The 18,486-nt window shown below is 50.9% G+C and overlaps 1 protein-coding gene across 4 annotated transcripts in view; it reads right to left on the bottom strand.

Annotated features, from left to right (window-relative positions):
• Positions 1–203: 203 nt before the first annotated feature.
• rarab (retinoic acid receptor, alpha b) overlaps positions 204–18,486 on the bottom strand; it is an 89,332-nt gene continuing 71,049 nt past the window's right edge. For all 4 annotated transcript variants that reach the window (XM_076996737.1, XM_076996738.1, XM_076996736.1 and 1 more), the window contains 7 exons: positions 11,685–11,833; positions 9,162–9,303; positions 5,292–5,452; positions 4,177–4,353; positions 3,744–3,948; positions 3,435–3,593; positions 204–3,180 (listed from right to left, as the gene is read on the bottom strand). In XM_076996737.1, the coding sequence (XP_076852852.1) occupies positions 2,993–3,180; positions 3,435–3,593; positions 3,744–3,948; positions 4,177–4,353; positions 5,292–5,452; positions 9,162–9,303; positions 11,685–11,833 (1,181 nt within the window). In that variant the 3' untranslated portion in view covers positions 204–2,992. The remainder of the gene's footprint in view (positions 3,181–3,434; positions 3,594–3,743; positions 3,949–4,176; positions 4,354–5,291; positions 5,453–9,161; positions 9,304–11,684; positions 11,834–18,486) is intronic.

Below are 18,486 nucleotides of genomic sequence, written 5' to 3'. Positions count from 1 at the left end.
TCTGAGTGAAGTATATTTCTATTTTTAACTCAACAGCTGAAAATGTCATTAGTTTAGCTCAGAGTGTATTGTCTGCACATGTGGATATGGCCTGAACTAGGAGTGGTCAAGAACAAACAAACAATAAAAAAAACACCTGAAATAAATTATGAAAACCTCCTGCAAATATGAAATGCTAATTAATAATGCACAGAAGCACCGAATGCAATCAGAAAACACACACAAAACATCTTTATTAAAGATTATTCTTACTGTCCAGGGAACTGATAGAACAGAAACGTTACTTTTGTGCGTTTGACTGTGTAACAAGTATTAGAGTGGACCAGAGCTCCGTCGTGCTGGACGCTCTGACGTCTGCAAACGGTCATCCATGGTGTGGGTGAAGGTTTATGAAACACAAGCACTGTACATTAGGGCAGCATGAAGCATTCAGTACTCTCACATGAACTCTCTCTCTCTCTCTCACACACACACACACATATGAAGAGAGAGGCTTTTTCGAGGCCAGTAGACTTTTAAAGCAGTTAGATGTGGTGGTTTGGTTATGGTGCAGGTGGTGTGTGTGGTGGAAGTGAAATGAGGACGTGAGAGCCAGCACGGCTGGGCCTGGCTGTGCGCCCCTGAAGGGCCCACTGGACACGGGCAGAGGGACCACGTGCGTCTACTCGTCAGGCACCAACACAAACTTAGTGGGCAGCTGGACTCCAGGCACCACGTTTGTTCATGTTACCCTAACACATCAGGAGAGCTCCAGGCACCGCGGCTGCCCTGTAGCGGCCCGTGTGATGTTGGCATTACAGGAGCCGCTTCCAGTGAACACCCCTCCCGTAACTGTGAAGAAGAGTTTATCGACAGGTCCAGTACGATGGCAAATGGCCCATGTTCCAATATTCTGAGGTGAGCAGTGAGCAGTTGTAATGCTAGACCGTACTAACGGGCTGCCAGGGTGATGCCAGTGAGCTCTACAGAGGCAGTGGTGTTGAGGGGCTGTGGGGAACGTGATTGTCTCACAGAGGCAGTGTTGTTGTTGGGGTGGTGGTTGTTCAAATGATCAGAGGCAGTGTTGTTGTTGGAGGTGGTGATTGGTCGGGAGGACAGAGGCAGTGGTGTTGTGGGAGGAGGTGATTGGTCGGGAGGACAGAGGCAGTGGTGTTGTGGGAGGTGGTGATTGGTCAGGAGGACAGAGGCAGTGGTGTTGTGGGAGGTGGTGATTGGTCAGGAGGACAGAGGCAGTGGTGTTGTGGGAGGTGGTGATTGGTCGGGAGGACAGAGGCAGTGCAGTTGTGGGAGGTGGTGATTGGTCAGGAGGACAGAGGCAGTGGTGTTGTGGGAGGTGGTGATTGGTCGGGAGGACAGAGGCAGTGCAGTTGTGGGAGGTGGTGATTGGTCAGAAAGCCAGAGGCAGTGGTGTTGTGGGAGGTGGTGATTGGTCAGAAGGACAGAGGCAGTGCAGTTGTGGGAGGTGGTGATTGGTCAGGACAGAGGCAGTGGTGTTGTTGGGAAGTGCTGATTGGTCAGGAGAACAGAGGCAGTTGTTGGACATGTGGGTGGGACACAATGGGGGGCAAAGTGGCATGGGATGATGTGGGCATGACTAGCCAGGACAGCAGCACAGAAGGCATGAAACAATGATACCTTGTGTGTGAACCACAACTAGACCTGAACACTTAAATGAAAGGCTATTTTACTCTTCACCTGTCGATTAATTTAGGTGCCTATTTATGTGGAAACCAATTATTTATTATAAATTTTTGGTGTCAGTGGTCTGATGATTTGCTCAGATCCGTCACTTTCCTCTACTTCCACAGAACTGATGTAGAATGATCCAGAACGTTCCCTCAGCGCTGACCGCATGGTAACAGGTGGTCAAGTACTGAGTAGCAAACAACGAATCAAACAAGAAAAAAGGTGATGAACGCAAGAAATCTCATGCATGTTCAGAAGCTCCTCAACGATATCAAGAACCTCACGACGCTCGGCCTACACGTCGGAGCTTTGCTTGCAAAGCTGTGGAATATTTCAACCCTGTTGTGAAGTCTTTTTTTTCTTTTCTTTTTTAAACCTTTTACTCAGAGACAGAGTGTGTGCACAAGATGGTCAATGGTGTGATTTGTTTAAAAACAAAAGCAAACAAAACTAAAACCCCAACCATCTCCATAACATACACAACAACCGTCTGTAATAAAGAAATCAGTTGGCAGAACACAACTATATTCAACTCTTGATTCAAATAAGAGTAAAGGTAAGATTTCGTTTTTGGATCATTCCACCTAAGACAACATTTCAGTTTCATTTCAGTTTTTTTTCCTGTTAATATAGATAGTCATATATTCATATATCTTCCGTAGGAAAACAAACAACACCAACAACAACAAACAAAACAAAACAAACAAAAAAAAACAGCTACAAAGTTCAAAATGTCCCTGATGACTTTTGGACATAGGACGTCCTGTGTCTTTAATTTGCTTCATCCCCCAAGTTCCTTCCTTAGGCAGTCTGGAAAGGAATTCAACAGTATCCATACAGTACAGGGGAAGCCGTCGTGTCTCCCCTACACTGTTGCTGGGGGTTCGGAGAGCCCGGCTGTGTCTCCACAACTTGCGGCAGCCCAGGGGGGCAGGAGGCTGGGGTCAGGGGTCGGGGGTCAGGGGGCTGGGGAGAGAGGCTGCTTCTGTGCACGGCGGGCGTCATCCAGTGGCGGACGAGCACATTCCTCTCCAACAGCCACGCCCCTCCCCCCAGCTCCTACAGTCCGAGTTCTCCGTCCTGTCTGTCCCCCCCCCGTCCCCCGCTGACGGGGATCCTGGGATTGCGTGCAGCACAGGTCGGGGATCCGGAGCCGCCTCCTGACCCCTCCCCCCTGCCCCGCCCACAGCGGAGCAGGTTTATCGTTTCATTTCAGGCCGCTCCGTCTCCCCGGACCAAAGCGTACCCTCCCTGGGCCGCGAGAGCCCGGGAGGCTGTCGCTGCGCCCTGGTGCTCACAGGGAGAGTCAAGGGGAATGTGGCGACGGGCTGCTGTGGGCGGAGCTGGGGCTGCAGCTGCCGGCTGGACACGCCCCTCCACTAGGGCGTGACCCGCTGCCGCCCTCCAGGCCCTCAGAGTTCTCCAGCATCTCCTGAATGAGAGGAGGCATGGAGCCAGGGATCTCCATCTTCAGTGTGATCACTCGCTCCGCACCTAGAGAGAGAGAGAGAGAGAGAGAGAGAGAGAGAGAGAGAGAGAGAGAGAGAGAGAGAGAGAGAGAGAGAGAGAGAAGAAAAGGGTAAGAAAGAAAGAAGAAGAGATAGAAAGTGAAACAGAGAGGGAGAGACAGACAGTTGAGAAGCAGTATAGTGACACGCTGCTGGTGAAAGTCAAACCTGGGCAGCTTGTTTCTTGACGTGCATCAGGACGACTGTAAGTCTAGATCATTTGCTGAAAGCTAAACGCACCTTTAGCACTGATGCTCCGCAGGTCTGTGATCTTCATCAGCATTTTAGGGAACATGTGGGGTTTATGAGGCCTCCTCTTCCTCACATAGATCTTCAGCGCTTCAAGCAATGGCTCCTGCAGCACATCCACCTTATCTGACTCCTCGAGATCCTGCCGATCTGTAGACACACACACACACACACAAAGACTTAGGCATTTACATATTTCAGCCCACCGTCTATGCTACCCAGTCATATACACTCTTCCCAGTACAAAAATTCAGTCTTTCCTATCCCTTACTAGCCACACTCAGAAAAGGCCTGCAGTACCTCCGCATAGCAGGCAGATGGCGCTGAGCAGGCCCGTCTCTGCGTCGTCCATCTCCAGTGGCAGCAGCTGGTTGGCGAAGGCGAACACCAGGTCGGTGAGCGGCCCGAAGCCGGCGTTGTGCATCTGTGTGCGGTTCAGAGTCAACCCGTCCGAGAAGGTCATGGTGTCCTGGTCCGGTGTGTAGCGCGTGCAGATCCGTAAAATCTGATGGAGGAACGAACGTAGAGAAGAAGAAATGAGAGACAGCACAGATAAACGCTGGATTCAACTGATTACACAACCGATCAAGGCTCACCGAGGTGAAGGGATATCACGTTATGAGATGCAACTTTAAATGTGTTATAATAATAGGTCCATACGACAGCGTGTGCGTCTGAGGGCGTGTGCGTCTGAGGGCGTGTGCGTCTGAGGGCGTGTCCACGAGCAGCTCACCAGGATGTCCAGACAGGCTGCTTTGAGCAGGGTGATCTGGTCGGCGATGGTGAGCGTGGTGAAGCCGGGCAGCTGTTTGGCGAACTCCACCGTCTTGATGATGCACTTGGTGGAGAGCTCACTGAACTTGTCCCACAGGTCCACGTCCAGAGCCACCCTGTGGTCTGAACTGTTATTCTACCAGAGAGGAGGAGGAAGGTGTTAGAGCTTCTTAAACAGGATTGCCTGTATTCTTTTCATGCCTTTATGACATTTATATATACACCGTATTTTCTGGACTATAGAACGCACCTCAATATAAGCTGCACCTACAACGGTTTTTTTTTATTTTTATGGAAAATGTTGTATAAGCCGCACCGGGCTAAAAGCTGCATATATTTACTGAACTGAATATATTTAACCGAATGGTTTCTGAACGGTGCCTGTAGCATTTCACGTGCGACAGATTTGGCTTTCAGACGGTGTTGTGCCCAATTCTGACTCCCCTCGTTTATCCTCGCATAAATACGCTACAGATTATATTGTCGATTTACGTGTCTATGCATAAATAAGAGCTAGACATTAATTGTCCATCACAGCAAAAGGCACGACATTATCTATGTCCAAAGCCACACTGGCTCAAGTGTTAATTATTTTAAATAAAATACTCACTGGCTATACCGAAGTTCACCTCTGACAACGACTTTGCAATATTACAGCAGTATTATGTATAAATATCTAGTTAGGACAAAACTAGAGTGCTCAATGAACTAAGTTATAATCACTGTAACTCCCGAATATCATCTGTAGTGTCTTTATGTGTGTGTAAATGAGGGGGGTCGGATTTTGCCGGGCAGAAAAAAAATGTTGGTTTGAAAAAAATTCTTTGTGGTGCCTTCTGCTTGCGTGTGCTAAATGAAAATGAGCACTTTCTTCTTTGATTTACAACTTTGACCTATCACCTGATTCACTTTCTGCTCCGCAGGTCAGTATAAGCTGCATGGTTCAAATCGTGGGGAAAAAATTAGCGGAAAATACGGTATTTCTAAAACGATTAATCAAATGTGACAGTAAATTCGAGACCATGAGGTCAGGAGAGGTGCTCTAGCGCCCCCCTGTGGGAGTGGCTTGCTCACCGTGGTGTATTTGCCCAGTTGACACAGTGAGGGAAACGTCTCCTGATGGGCCTTCCTCACTCGCTCGATCATCTGCTCGGTGTCAGCACTCAACACGTAGCTCTCCGAACACTCCACCTTCTTCTCCTCCTTCTTCTTTTTGTTCCGGTCGTTCCGAACAGCTGTGAACAGGAAACACATGACGGTCAATGACATGCTGACATCCTGAGAGGACCGGCTCGGGAGACGGCCGCGGTCCCGAGAGGCTCCGCCGGTGACAGGTGGACTACGCTACAGCAGGACATAAGCAGATGACACAGGCAGGCTGCTGTGCTGGTACAGGACCAAGGATCAGGACCAGGGATCAGGACTACTTAGACTGGAATACTGAAGTTGCATTTTGGAGGTCTACTGAGTAAATAAATCATCATCATCATCATCCTCCTCCTCCTTCCCCCTCTTTCAAGATTGCATCGACTCTGGTTGCACTGAGTGTGAGATGGCGAGGGGTGAGTGTGTGAGCTGGTGAGGGGTGAGTGTGTGTGAGCTGGTGAGGGGTGAGTGTGTGTGAGCTGGTGAGGGGTGAGTGTGTGTGAGCTGGTGAGGGGTGAGTGTGTGTGAGCTGGTGAGGGGTGAGTGTGTGTGAGCTGGTGAGGGGTGAGAGTGTGAGCTGGTGAGGGGTGAGAGTGTGTGAGCTGGTGTGTGTGTGAGCTGGCGAGGGGTAAAAATGTGTGAGCTGGTAAAGGGTAAGAGTGAGACACTAAAGATATTAGTGACAGTAATATACTTGTGAAGGGTAAGAGTGAGACACTAAAGATACTAGTGACAGTTAGATACAGTAAGAAAAAAAAAAGTATCCATCCCCTATCTCTCTCTCACACACCCACACACACACACACACACACACACACCCACACACACACACCTGCACGTTAGGCATTGTCAGATGAAGCTGTTAATAACAGTGATGAACGGTCTATGTGTGTAGCCACTGCTGCTCTTAATCTCATCAGCCCACATGACGGAGCCCAGCTGGAGTGACCCCCCCCCCCCCCCCCCCCCCCCAGCCACAATCTCCCTGCCTGCCTCTCAATGAACAGCTCAATCATTTCTTTTCATTTCCCATTTTCCTTGAGCTTCAGTATCTCCCTCAGTAAATCACGTTTCCTGTCTCTACTGCCGTCCCCCCGCTGAGACACACACACACACACACACACACACACACACACACACACACACACACACACACCAAAGCATGCACACTTCAGCTACTTCGCTGCAGACTCTAACGGCGCTGCAGGACAGCTACCCTGCAGGACGGCTACCCTGCAGGACGGCTACCCTGCAGGACGGTCCCGTCCACTCCCAGCACTCCTGATCCAGAGTGAAGGACTAAGCCCAGAACTCAGCAGCCAGGTTTAGGCAAATAAAGCAATAAACCTTCCAGATGAGCTTCAGTGTTGCCCACAGTGAATATTTGAACAGCAACATTTTCAATCTGTGGGGAGAGAACAAAAAAAAAAGGTGTTTCTACCCCTGCACCTGGCAAAGTCTCCACATGTGACAGCACTGTTATTCTATTCCAACCACTCTCCATTGCAACACACACACACACACACACACACACACACACACACACACACACACACACACACACACACACACACACACACACACACACACACACACATAACTGACTGCTTTTGCATGTGAACCATAGTTTCTCCTTTTCTAAAAGAATGTGCCTCCCCCACACACACCCGCATGCGCGCACACACACACACACACACACACCCACACACGGGTTGGAATGCCTGTAGCCCACGCCCACTCCACCTCCGGAGAGAGCAAGGGGCAGCGTAAGCTCTGAAAACACCGTCTAATGGAACCATTAAAGAACTATTAGTGAAAGGAAGTCATCCTTCACAGTGACATCAACAACAACACAAACATGCACACAAGAAAACAAGGCCGTACAGACCCGCTGCTTCTCGAACATACGTTAATAAGGAGAGAGGGTGTGGGAGATAAGGATATTTCAAAGAGCAATCTATCTGGAGGAATGATTTCAGAGCGTTCCTCCCTCACGTCATGTCTGCTCAACAACAGCTGGGCAGGACAAAGAGGAAGGACACGGTGGTCATATCCTGCAGCAGCGACCGCAGGACATTTTCACTGGCATCACAGTTCCAGAACATTCACTAGTGGTAGGATTACGTAGGTGAGGTGTAGGGGCGGGTGAGGTGTAGGTGAGGTGTAGGGGTGGGTGAGGTGTAGGTGAGGTGTAGGGGCGGGTGAGGTGTAGGGGCGGGTGAGGTGTAGGTGAGGTGTAGGGGTGGGTGAGGTGTAGGTGAGGTGTAGGGGTGGGTGAGGTGTAGGTGAGGTGTAGGGGTGGGTGAGGTGTAGGGGCGGGTGAGGTGTAGGTGAGGTGTAGGGGCGGGTGAGGTGTAGGTGAGGTGTAGGGGTGGGTGAGGTGTAGGTGAGGTGTAGGGGCGGGTGAGGTGTAGGGGCGGGTGAGGTGTAGGTGAGGTGTAGGGGTGGGTGAGGTGTAGGGGCGGGTGAGGTGTAGGTGAGGTGTAGGGGCGGGTGAGGTGTAGGTGAGGTGTAGGGGTGAGTGAGGTGTAGGTGAGGTGTAGGGGTGGGTGAGGTGTAGGTGAGGTGTAGGGGTGGGTGAGGTGTAGGTGAGGTGTAGGGGTGGGTGAGGTGTAGGGGCGGGTGAGGTGTAGGTGAGGTGTAGGGGCGGGTGAGGTGTAGGTGAGGTGTAGGGGTGGGTGAGGTGTAGGTGAGGTGTAGGGGTGGGTGAGGTGTAGGTGAGGTGTAGGGGTGGGTGAGGTGTAGGGGCGGGTGAGGTGTAGGTGAGGTGTAGGGGCGGGTGAGGTGTAGGTGAGGTGTAGGGGCGGGTGAGGTGTAGGGGCGGGTGAGGTGTAGGTGAGGTGTAGGGGTGAGTGAGGTGTAGGGGCGGGTGAGGTGTAGGTGAGGTGTAGGGGCGGGTGAGGTGTAGGGGCGGGTGAGGTGTAGGTGAGGTGTAGGGGCGGGTGAGGTGTAGGGGCGGGTGAGGTGTAGGTGAGGTGTAGGGGCGGGTGAGGTGTAGGGGCAGGTGAGGTGTAGGGGCAGGTGAGGTGGAAGCTTTTCTTGCTCAGGTGTTTAATAGTTCTTCAATGTAACGGTATTTATTGTCTTTTGACTTTATTAAATTTTTTTCCTTTAAATTTTGCTTTTGTGATATTAAATAGGTTATAATAGTAATAATAATAAGTATATGCACAATTATTCACATAAAATATTTTTCATCATTTTGAAATGGGCAAATTTTTATAATAGACATTATCACCAGTCTGAAGCTAGAAGCTAGATAAAGGGCCGAGAAGAGCTTCGGCTCAGACCTCGGAACAGCTTGGTAAACGGAGGTCAAAGGTCAGACAGGCTGGCAGAGGGGAAGGACAGACGCACCAAACATACTTGACAGGCACCAGCACAGAGGTCACGAATCACATGACCTGCTGGCCCTGCCAAGTCAGAACTTAATCAAGAGTTGCCCTAACACACACACACACACACACACACACACACACACACGCTCTTCTAAATATATTTCAACATCGTACTTGTTTTTGCTAGATGGTGCAACAGCACACACACACACACACACACACACACACACACACACACACACACACACACACACACACACACACACACACACACACACACACACACACACACACAGCCACCAGGGGGAGCTAGTGGAACAGGTGTGCAATAGCATCCTGCTGGAGAAATGTTGGAGTTTTTGGTTACTCTGAATTTTAAGAGGTCAAAAGATGACCTGTGTGATGGTGTGATGGTGTGTGTGTGCGCGTGCGTGCCCCGGGTTGCCGTGGCGACACTCACACTCCTTGGACATGCCCACTTCCAGACACTTCTGCAGGCGGCAGTACTGGCAGCGGTTTCGCGTGACCTTGTTGATGATGCAGGTCTTCTCCCGGTGACACGTGTACACCATGTTCTTCTGGATACTCCGGCGGAAGAAGCCCTGCACCACAGAAGAAGAGGAGAGAGGGAGGTGAACTCGCTCATCACCACAGAAGAAGAGGAGAGAGGGAGGTGAACAGCGCCGGGCCACATCAGAACAGCCCCGTTTACCGGCCTGTGCTGCATAACGCAATAAACTATCCAGATAGTATTTATCCTGATAGTATCACTGACACATGTCTGCCACTAGCAGGCGCTGTGGCGGAGTGAACCCAGCCTGGGTTTGGCCGTGTAATCTCTCAGTATGACAGTGTGATGAGCTGGAGGGGTGGGGGGGCGAGTCCCGTAATGGGCTGCTTAGCGAGGAGCAGCCGGCGGGCACAGAGAGGTGAGAGATGAGGGCAGCAGGGAGGGAGAACCCCGACACTCACTCACTCACTCGCCTTTAATTACAGCAGGGCAGAGCTGGAGTGCTTAGAAACACACGGGGGGATAGTCTCTCTCTCTCTCTCTCTCTCTCTCTCTCTCTCTCACACACACACACACACACACACACACACACACACACACACACACACGCACGCACACACGCACAGCAAGCTTGGGCCATCTTGCCCCCATGACCAGCTGATTAAATTACAAATACAAATGTTTCAGAAATCTACTTGAAAAGACAGAGAACGCTGAGGTACAAGTGGATGAAACTAAAAGAAAATCCATGTGACCCACTGGTAGAAGAACACTCATACATGCTGTGGTTCTGGTTTTGAAACAAAGAACAGGAGAGGAGAGGAGAGGAGGAGAGGAGAGGAGAGGGGAGAGGAGACGAGAGGGGAGAGATGAAGGCTAAAGCTGCTCAGGGTTCTGCACCGAGCTCCATCTTTCATCTCCCGAGAGGGTGTGTGCTCCGTTTCCTCTGAATCTTTCCCAACTGGCCTGGGATTAAAGATGGGATCATGCGTGTGTCTGCGCGTAGCTGGGAGGGTGCACATGTGGCCAGGAGTGCATTCGTTGCAGGAAGTGTGGATGTTAGTAAATTTCATTCATCATGATATACTCTCTCTCTCTCTCTCACACACACACACACACACACACACACACACACACACACACACACACACACACACACGTATATGTGTGGCTTGGGCGTGATCAGCCCTGTGTGTTTGTGGCTTGTGCAGTGTCTGCCGGCCTGCGTGTCAACAGGGGGACAGCTTTGACCACTGTGTCTCTGGTGGTCGGGCTCACACCTGAGTGGACCATGACCACACAGCACACATCCTGTACAACACTGCGCTTCAATTATAGAAAAGCACAGACCCGAGGGCTAGGCTTCCCCACTGTGCCAGGGGTGGATTAGATTTCTTTGTCTGTATATATATGTGTGTGAGTGTGTGTGTGTGTGTGTGTGTGTGTGAGTGTGTGTGTGTGTTAGTGTGTGTGCGCATGTGTGTGCGCGTGTCAGTGAGGGCAGTGCTGAGAAATCTGAGCATAATAAGAATTTGAGGTATTTCAGGAATTTGGGGTTTATATTGCTGCACAGTGAACCATGCAGTGGAACTCTGGTTGTGAGAGAGCGGGAGAGTAGAGGTGTGGTGGTGTAGGGGTGTGGGGGTGTAGGGGTGTGGGGGTGTGGGGGTGTAGGGGTGTAGGGGTGTGGGGGTGTGGTGGTGTGGTGGTGTAGGGGTGTAGGGGTGTGGGGGTGTGGGGGTGTAGGGGTGTAGGGGTGTGGGGGTGTGGTGGTGTAGGGGTGTGGGGGTGTGGGGGTGTAGGGGTGTAGGGGTGTGGGGGTGTGGGGGTGTGGGGGTGTAGGGGTGTAGGGGTGTGGGGGTGTGGGGGTGTAGGGGTGTGGGGGTGTGGGGGTGTGGTGGTGTAGGGGTGTGGGGGTGTAGGGGTGTAGGGGTGTAGGGGTGTGGGGGTGTAGGGGTGTGGTGGTGTAGGGGTGTGGTGGTGTAGGGGTGTAGGGGTGTAGGGGTGTGGGGGTGTAGGGGTGTAGGGGTGTGGGGGTGTGGTGGTGTAGGGGTGTGGGGGTGTAGGGGTGTAGGGGTGTGGGGGTGTAGGGGTGTGGTGGTGTAGGGGTGTGGTGGTGTAGGGGTGTAGGGGTGTAGGGGTGTGGGGGTGTAGGGGTGTGGTGGTGTAGGGGTGTGGTGGTGTAGGGGTGTAGGGGTGTGGAGTGGTCCCAGCGGGTGGTGTGTGGTGGGTGGAGTGGTCCCAGCGGGTGGTGTGTGGTGGGTAGAGTGGTCCCAGCGGGTGGTGTGTGGAGTGATCCCAGCGGGTGGTGTGTGGTGGGTGGAGTGATCACAGCGGGTGGTGTGTGGTGGGTGGAGTGGTCCCAGCGGGTGGTGTGTGGTGGGTGGAGTGATCCCAGCGGGTGGTGTGTGGTGGGTGGAGTGATCCCAGCGGGTGGTGTGTGGAGTGGTCCCAGCGGGTGGTGGGCGTTACCTTGCAGCCCTCACAGGCGCTGACCCCGTAGTGGTAGCCCGATGACTTGTCCTGGCACACGAAGCAGGGCTTGTAGACCCGAGGTGGCGGGGGCGGGGACGGGGGACTAGGGACGATCTCCTCCGAACTGGTGCTCTGCGTCTCCACGGCTGGAGAGAGAAGAAGGCCCGGTTTAACGCACGCATCAATGTCCCACCGTTCACACGGAACCCCGCCAGGCCCCCCGGGCCGGGCCGCGTACACGTCCTACAGCCAGGATCAAAGTGCTTCTCTTCCAAATCACTCCATTCACATCACAGGCATGTGAACATTCGATCCAGATGTGTAATGTAACGACTGCGTCTAAAATGAACATTTTGCCCAACAGCATCAGTAATCACAGAGGCGTGATAGAAAGCCAGCAGGCCACCTCACCCAGCCACTCGGCTGAGGGCGTCTATCAGAACGGCCCACGCAGGAGCTTTGTTTGGACAACGACAACAAAACAACATTATCCATATCAATGCATTACGTCTTCATAAATGTGCTGCAACCATAGGAACAGACATCAGAGCAAGCTATTAAAATCTGACCATGAAGGATTGTGTCCCTCAAATATCAAAGTGCTGCGTCTCACAGACCTGTGGGGAGTGATCCCCTGAGGAGACGTGAGTAGTGTGTGTGTGTGTGTGTGTGTGTGTGTGTGTGTGTGTGTGTGTGTGTGTGTGTGTGAAGTGAGACCCCCTGAGGAGACTTGAGTAGAGTGTGTGTGTGTGGCGAGTGAGACCCCCTGAGGAGACTCGTGTGTGTGTGTGTGTGTGTGTGTGTGTGTGTGTGTGTGTGTGTGGAGTGAGACCCCGAGGAGACTCGTGTGTGTGTGTGTGTGTGTGTGTGTGTGTGTGTGTGTGTGTGTGTGTGTGGAGTGAGACCCCCTGAGGAGACTCGTGTGTGTGTGTGTGTGTGTGGAGCGAGACCCCCTGAGGAGATAGGCAGAGCAGGCAGGCAGGCCGGGCGCAGCCACACAACAGCGGCCCACAAACCCCGTCTGTCCGTCACCATCGCCCTGTCCCCGTTTCTACTCTCGTGCCTTTAATTAATAAAGCTGTGACAGGCAGAGGAAGCGTTAGCAGAACCCTCAGCAATCCAGGCTGCTGTCAGCAGCAGAGGAAGCCGCTCTCCAGGGTGTATATATGGAGAGCCATCGCGTCTTCGGCGGGGGAGAAGGAAATGGCGCCTGTCCCCGGCATGAGACGGCGCCTGTCCTCGTAGATGTAAATGGATGGATGGAGTTTGGGCCTCCGATCCACGAAGACTAAGTAAATGCTGAAGATGTGGATACAGGAGGTTGGACCGGGTCGGACTGGGGAAGGAGAGAGTCCGCAATCGTTTCCAGTGGGAAGAGCAGTAAGAAGTGATTTGCTGTAATCCGTAATTACAAACACACTGTACACAGACAGAACAAAGCACACGTGCTAACTTGACACCAGCCACACCCCCACAGACAGACCTGCGTTCTCACACGTACACATTCACGAAATCTACGGCAATAAAGAATATCTCACCTGCATACTGCAACACAGGGTGTGCAAACACACACGATACAGCTCAAAGAGGACCACGCTCGAACAGGAGTGGGTGTGTACTTTGTGTGTATACTTTGTGTGTGTACTTTGCACACATTTCTCTCACTCATCTGTTGCTACATCTTTCTCTCCACACACACACACACACACACACACACACACACACACACACACACACACACACACACACCTCTTTGTCTTGCCGTCTGCTGGATTTTGCCCAGCAGCACGGAGCCCCCGTGCCAAAGGTGGTGGCACCACCCCCTGACCCTGGGGGCGGACACAGCTACACCCAAGCCACTCCGCCTCAACTGCCCACACGGTCCAACCCATCCCAGCGTGGCAGAAGCAGCAGGTTTTTGTACAGTCGGAGCGTGCGGGCCACAGGGCACTCCTGTGGTCCAGAGCCGTGCGCGTGGGTGGAGTATTTCAGCTGTTGGAGCTGGATCGGGCACCAAACAGCAGGTGGGGCAGGTGGAGCTGCTATATGTGTAGTGCGCCAGCACCCACGTGCATCGGGGACGGGGTTGGCAGGGCGTTTCCTGCAGGCTGCAAGGCCTCGAAACTGTCCCAGGTCTCACCCGCACGCAACAACACATGTGCGCACGCACACGCCTTCCATAGGAACACGCATGTAGAAATAAAAACATTTGCACAGTTGCAGTGCTGCAGGAGAGCGACTGCAGGCTCTACGGGTCTTTATTGCACAGGGAAGACAAAGCCCAGGACACACAGACCGACGACTGGACAGGACAACAGTCGGTGATTCTGATGTGTGGATCGTATACAAGTTGCCTGGTGGTTCTTGGTGTGGTGATGAGGTGACTGACAGACCTGTACCGGTCGGTTAAACTGACGGTCAAACGTCATAAACAACTCGGCAGCTGACTGGACAGTAGTTATAATAAGCTGTGGTAACTTTGAGTTGTCATCTTTAAAGTAAAGCAACGTAGCATTCAGCCTTGAACTGTTCTAGCAAGCCAAGTGACTAGCTGCTAGTGCTAATTTCTATAACGTTAGCAAATTAGCTAATTTATCAAAATTGCCCTGAAGGGCTTTGAATCAAACATTAATTTGGGTTAAGTATTAAAATATTGTTCATGTGATGTTATATTAAATTAAATAACGTGAACATCAGAAACAACAGTTGATTGGACCCATAGTATTGTTAACCTTGTAAATCCTGTAAAGCGCTTTGTGACACAAAAACAAATATATTTGATTTGATTGTGAGCTAAATTTCATCATCCTGAAGAAAATTACTGCTATGGTTAAGATACTTTGTGTAAGGTTATCTATTATTTCTGCTAAAGTTAGCTAAATGTCAGATTTCATTGTGTGGCTGATGGAAATAATATATTCATGGTGTGTGTGTGTGTATTATATATATATATATATATATATATATATATATATATATATATATATATATATATATATATATTTGATACATTCTAACACACACACACACACACACACACACACACACACACACACACACACACACACACACAGGAAGGGCTTAGGGCTAAAGTTTCGCCCAACTCACACTGCCATCCAAGCATACTTTTAGAGGCATATTCTCTGCTGATTATACCAATTCCGTAGCATAAGAGTAATATAGTAAACATAATACAGCATGCGTTTCTGAAACATTACCATGCAAGAACCTGATCATCTTACTGCTGGAGGAGCTTTCTGCCCAACCCAGTAAACAAAGCCAAAACCCTCCGAGCCTGCAGACCAGCAGCACACATCCACCTGCACGAGTGAGCAGCTCTACGCAGGTTACTAAAGGTCGTCACAGTACACCACACACTTACTACCACACTGCAGGAGAGAGAGAGAGCACAGAGAGTAGAGAGAGAGAGAGCAGAGAGAGAACAAAGAGAAAGAGAGAGAGAGCAGAGGAAGAGAGAGCACAGAGTGCAGAAAGAGCAGAGAGAGAAAGCACACAGAGAGAGAGCACAGAGAGAGAGAGGGAGAGCAGAGTGCAGAGTGCAAGCACAGAGAGAGCACAGAGAGCACAGAGAGTGAAGGCACAGAGAGAGAGAGCGCACAGAGAGAGAGAGCACAGAGAGAGAGAGGGAGAGCAGAGTGCAAGCACAGAGAGAGCACAGAGAGAGAGCGCACAGAGAGAGAGAGCGCACAGAGAGAGAGAGCACAGAGAGAGAGAGAGAGAGAGAGAGAGAGAGCACACAGGGAGAGAGAGAGAGAGCGCACAGAGAGAGAGAGAGAGAGAGAGAGAGAGCGCACAGGGAGAGAGAGTGCACAGGGAGAGAGAGAGAGAGCACATGGAGAGAGAGAGAGAGCACATGGAGAGAGAGCGCACAGGGAGAGAGAGCACACAGAGAGAGAGAGAGCGCACAGAGAGAGAGAGAGCGCGCACAGAGAGAGCGTGACATGGAAATACATGGGAATCCAAGACACTGTCAAGCATTCTAACGCAGCCAGTCGCTTTGGGAATACCGTCTTGTTTTTCCGAACGTTACGCTGTAGTGATCCGAGTTGCTCGCAGGCATTCCAGTTAATGATGTAACAGCATGACACCTAGCAACGGAGCGCCCCTCACAACACACACCGCCCAGGCAGGAACTACAAATGAACTAATCAGAACCGCGGTCCCCAAAAGAAGAGCCTGCACCTCAGTGTCCAAGAATACAGTACGTGGAGCAGGCGTTTGGGCTGGGGGGGTGAGTGGGAGAGCGTGGTTAGTGGCACACGCAGCAGGACAGATTTAGGTTAGTTAGGGCCCAGAAAATGTCGGTTGAGTTCATGTTTAAGGCTCAGTAGAAATGGGTTTAGCTAAGGCTCAAATATGATTTTAGGTTCAATCATTTGATTTTACACTAGATTGGGGTTTATTTAAGGTGTGTGGGTTTAGTTAAGGGCCAGTACGTGCGTGTGTGGGTTTAGTTAAGGGCCAGTGCGTGCGTGTGTGGGTTTAGTTAAGGGCCAGTACGTGCGTGTGTGGGTTTAGTTAAGGGCAAGTACGTGCGTGTGTGGGTTTAGTTAAGGGCCAGTATGTGCGTGTGTGGGTTTAGTTAAGGGCCAGTACGTGCGTGTGGGTTTAGTTAAGGGCCAGTACGTGCGTGTGGGTTTAGTTAAGGGCCAGTACGTGCGTGTGTGTAGTTAAGGGCCAGTATGTGCGTGTGTGTAGTTAAGGGCCAGTACGTGCGTGTGTGTAGTTAAGGGCCAGTACGTGCGTGTGTGTAGTTAAGGGCCAGTACGTGTGTGTGTGTAGTTAAGGGCCAGTACGTGCGTGTGTGTAGTTAAGGGCCAGTACGTGCGTGTGTGTAGTTAAGGGCCAGTACGTGCGTGTGTGTAGTTAAGGGCCAGTACGTGCGTGTGTGTAGTTAAGGGCCAGTACGTGCGTGTGTGTAGTTAAGGGCCAGTACGTGCGTGTGTGTAGTTAAGGGCCAGTACGTGTGTGTGTGTAGTTAAGGGCCAGTACGTGTGTGTGTGTAGTTAAGGGCCAGTACGTGTGTGTGTGTGTGTAGTTAAGGGCCAGTACGTGTGTGTGTGTAGTTAATGGCCAGTACGTGTGTGTAGTTAAGAGCCAGTACGTGTGGGTTTAGTGGGTTCAGGCTGCTTCTCTTTCACAGGTGTGAGTAGCTAGAGGACTGCAGCACCCGGCTCTACACCAAACAACACTGTGGGGGGGGAAATACATAAAATAGTGGAGGAGAAAGCTGTAAACAGACAGCACAGAGGTACAAAAAATACTTATTGAGTTATTCCCCAACAGCAAGCCGGAGAGAGAGACAGCTGTGTGCTAGCACAAGTGACAGCTCAGGTGGAGAGAGAAAAAGATTGAGAATATAAGAGAAACTGTGTGTATGAGAGACTGTGTGTTGGAAGCAAGAAAGGAGATGGTGGGTTTGTGTGAAGGAGAGAGGGAGTGGGAGAGAGAAGGAGAGATGGAGACAGTGTATGAGTGAGAGGTGGGAAAAAATAGGGCAGAGGATGAAAGAAAACGAGTGCCTAGCTGGCAGTGCTAGACTGGAGCTCTCCTGGGAAAAAGCACATCCTGCTACGACTATTACACCCTGCCTGTCACACACACACACACACACACACACACACACACACACACTTTTTTTGTTATTCAAAGCTAAATTAGTCAGGAAAGGGAATAGCTGCAAACACAACCCAGGGAGTGATCATTAATGCTATCATTACTGCAATATGAGAGAGAGACAGAGAGAGAGAAACTGAGTAGGTGTGTGTGTGTGTGTTTGGGGGGGATGAAAAACACTCAAATGAGATGGCAATGTAGGTCATTTAGCACCAGTGTGCCAGTGAGTCACAGGACTTGATCTGATACAGCTCCTGCCAACTCGGTGACTCACACTCTCCCAAGCCCCTCCCCTTGCCTCTGATTGGCTGATAAGGTTCAGCTACAAGGCATTCCTTTTACTCGAGACCTGGTGAGATGTAGACAAGATGAAAATTTGTCAGTTTGCTGTTCAGCTTTGATGTCCAAATTGTCTAGTCCAGATCAGAGCTTCTGGTGTTCTGCTGTGAGGGGGAAGTCCAGAGTGGGAAAAGGTTAAGAGACAGAGTCTGAGAGCTTTAAGCTCTGAAATATACGCCACGACACAATAAATAGGCCACTTCAAGACTTCAGGTCTCCTGACTGTTGGTTTACATCTGAAAACCTACATTCTTGGCATCAGGCTCCAGATTTAAGAGTCCGTTTTGCCCTCATTGTGTCAGATGGTACACGGCACCATTAACGAGACGCCACAGGACAGCTGAACGGCCCTCAGAACCAGGCGTGTGAAAGCAGACTGACACCACGTCTTTATTTATACCTTAATATTTTATTTGATAGCAGAATTTAGGTACGACAATACAAGAAATAGTATCGGTGTCCTGCATATGAGGCGCAAGATTAAACCAGTAACCAGCATTGTAGGAAAACTAACGCAAAGGCTTTTGTTTAAACTTCTCGTGAAAAAACAACAAAAAAAAAAAAAAACCTGAAACGTAAAGGAGATTTTTGACATGTAATACCACTCCACCAAGTCGCTCACAGCACTTTCACACATATATTCAAGGGCCGGGCCCCAGCTGCCTGGACTAGCCCTGAAAGAGTGTGTGAGAAGAGTGTGTGTGCGCACCGCTTCATTCTAGCGTCTGCATGTGATGCGTCGAGCGTGTCTCTGATGCTGATGTGACACACGGATGCAGGCGGGCCTGTAAGGTTCTGCCACTCTTACCCCGGGGTGGCTTCA

This window comes from Brachyhypopomus gauderio, chromosome 2 (genome assembly GCF_052324685.1).
Source record: "Brachyhypopomus gauderio isolate BG-103 chromosome 2, BGAUD_0.2, whole genome shotgun sequence".
NCBI lineage: Eukaryota > Metazoa > Chordata > Actinopteri > Gymnotiformes > Hypopomidae > Brachyhypopomus > Brachyhypopomus gauderio.
This window is presented reverse-complemented; position numbering and strand designations above follow the sequence as displayed.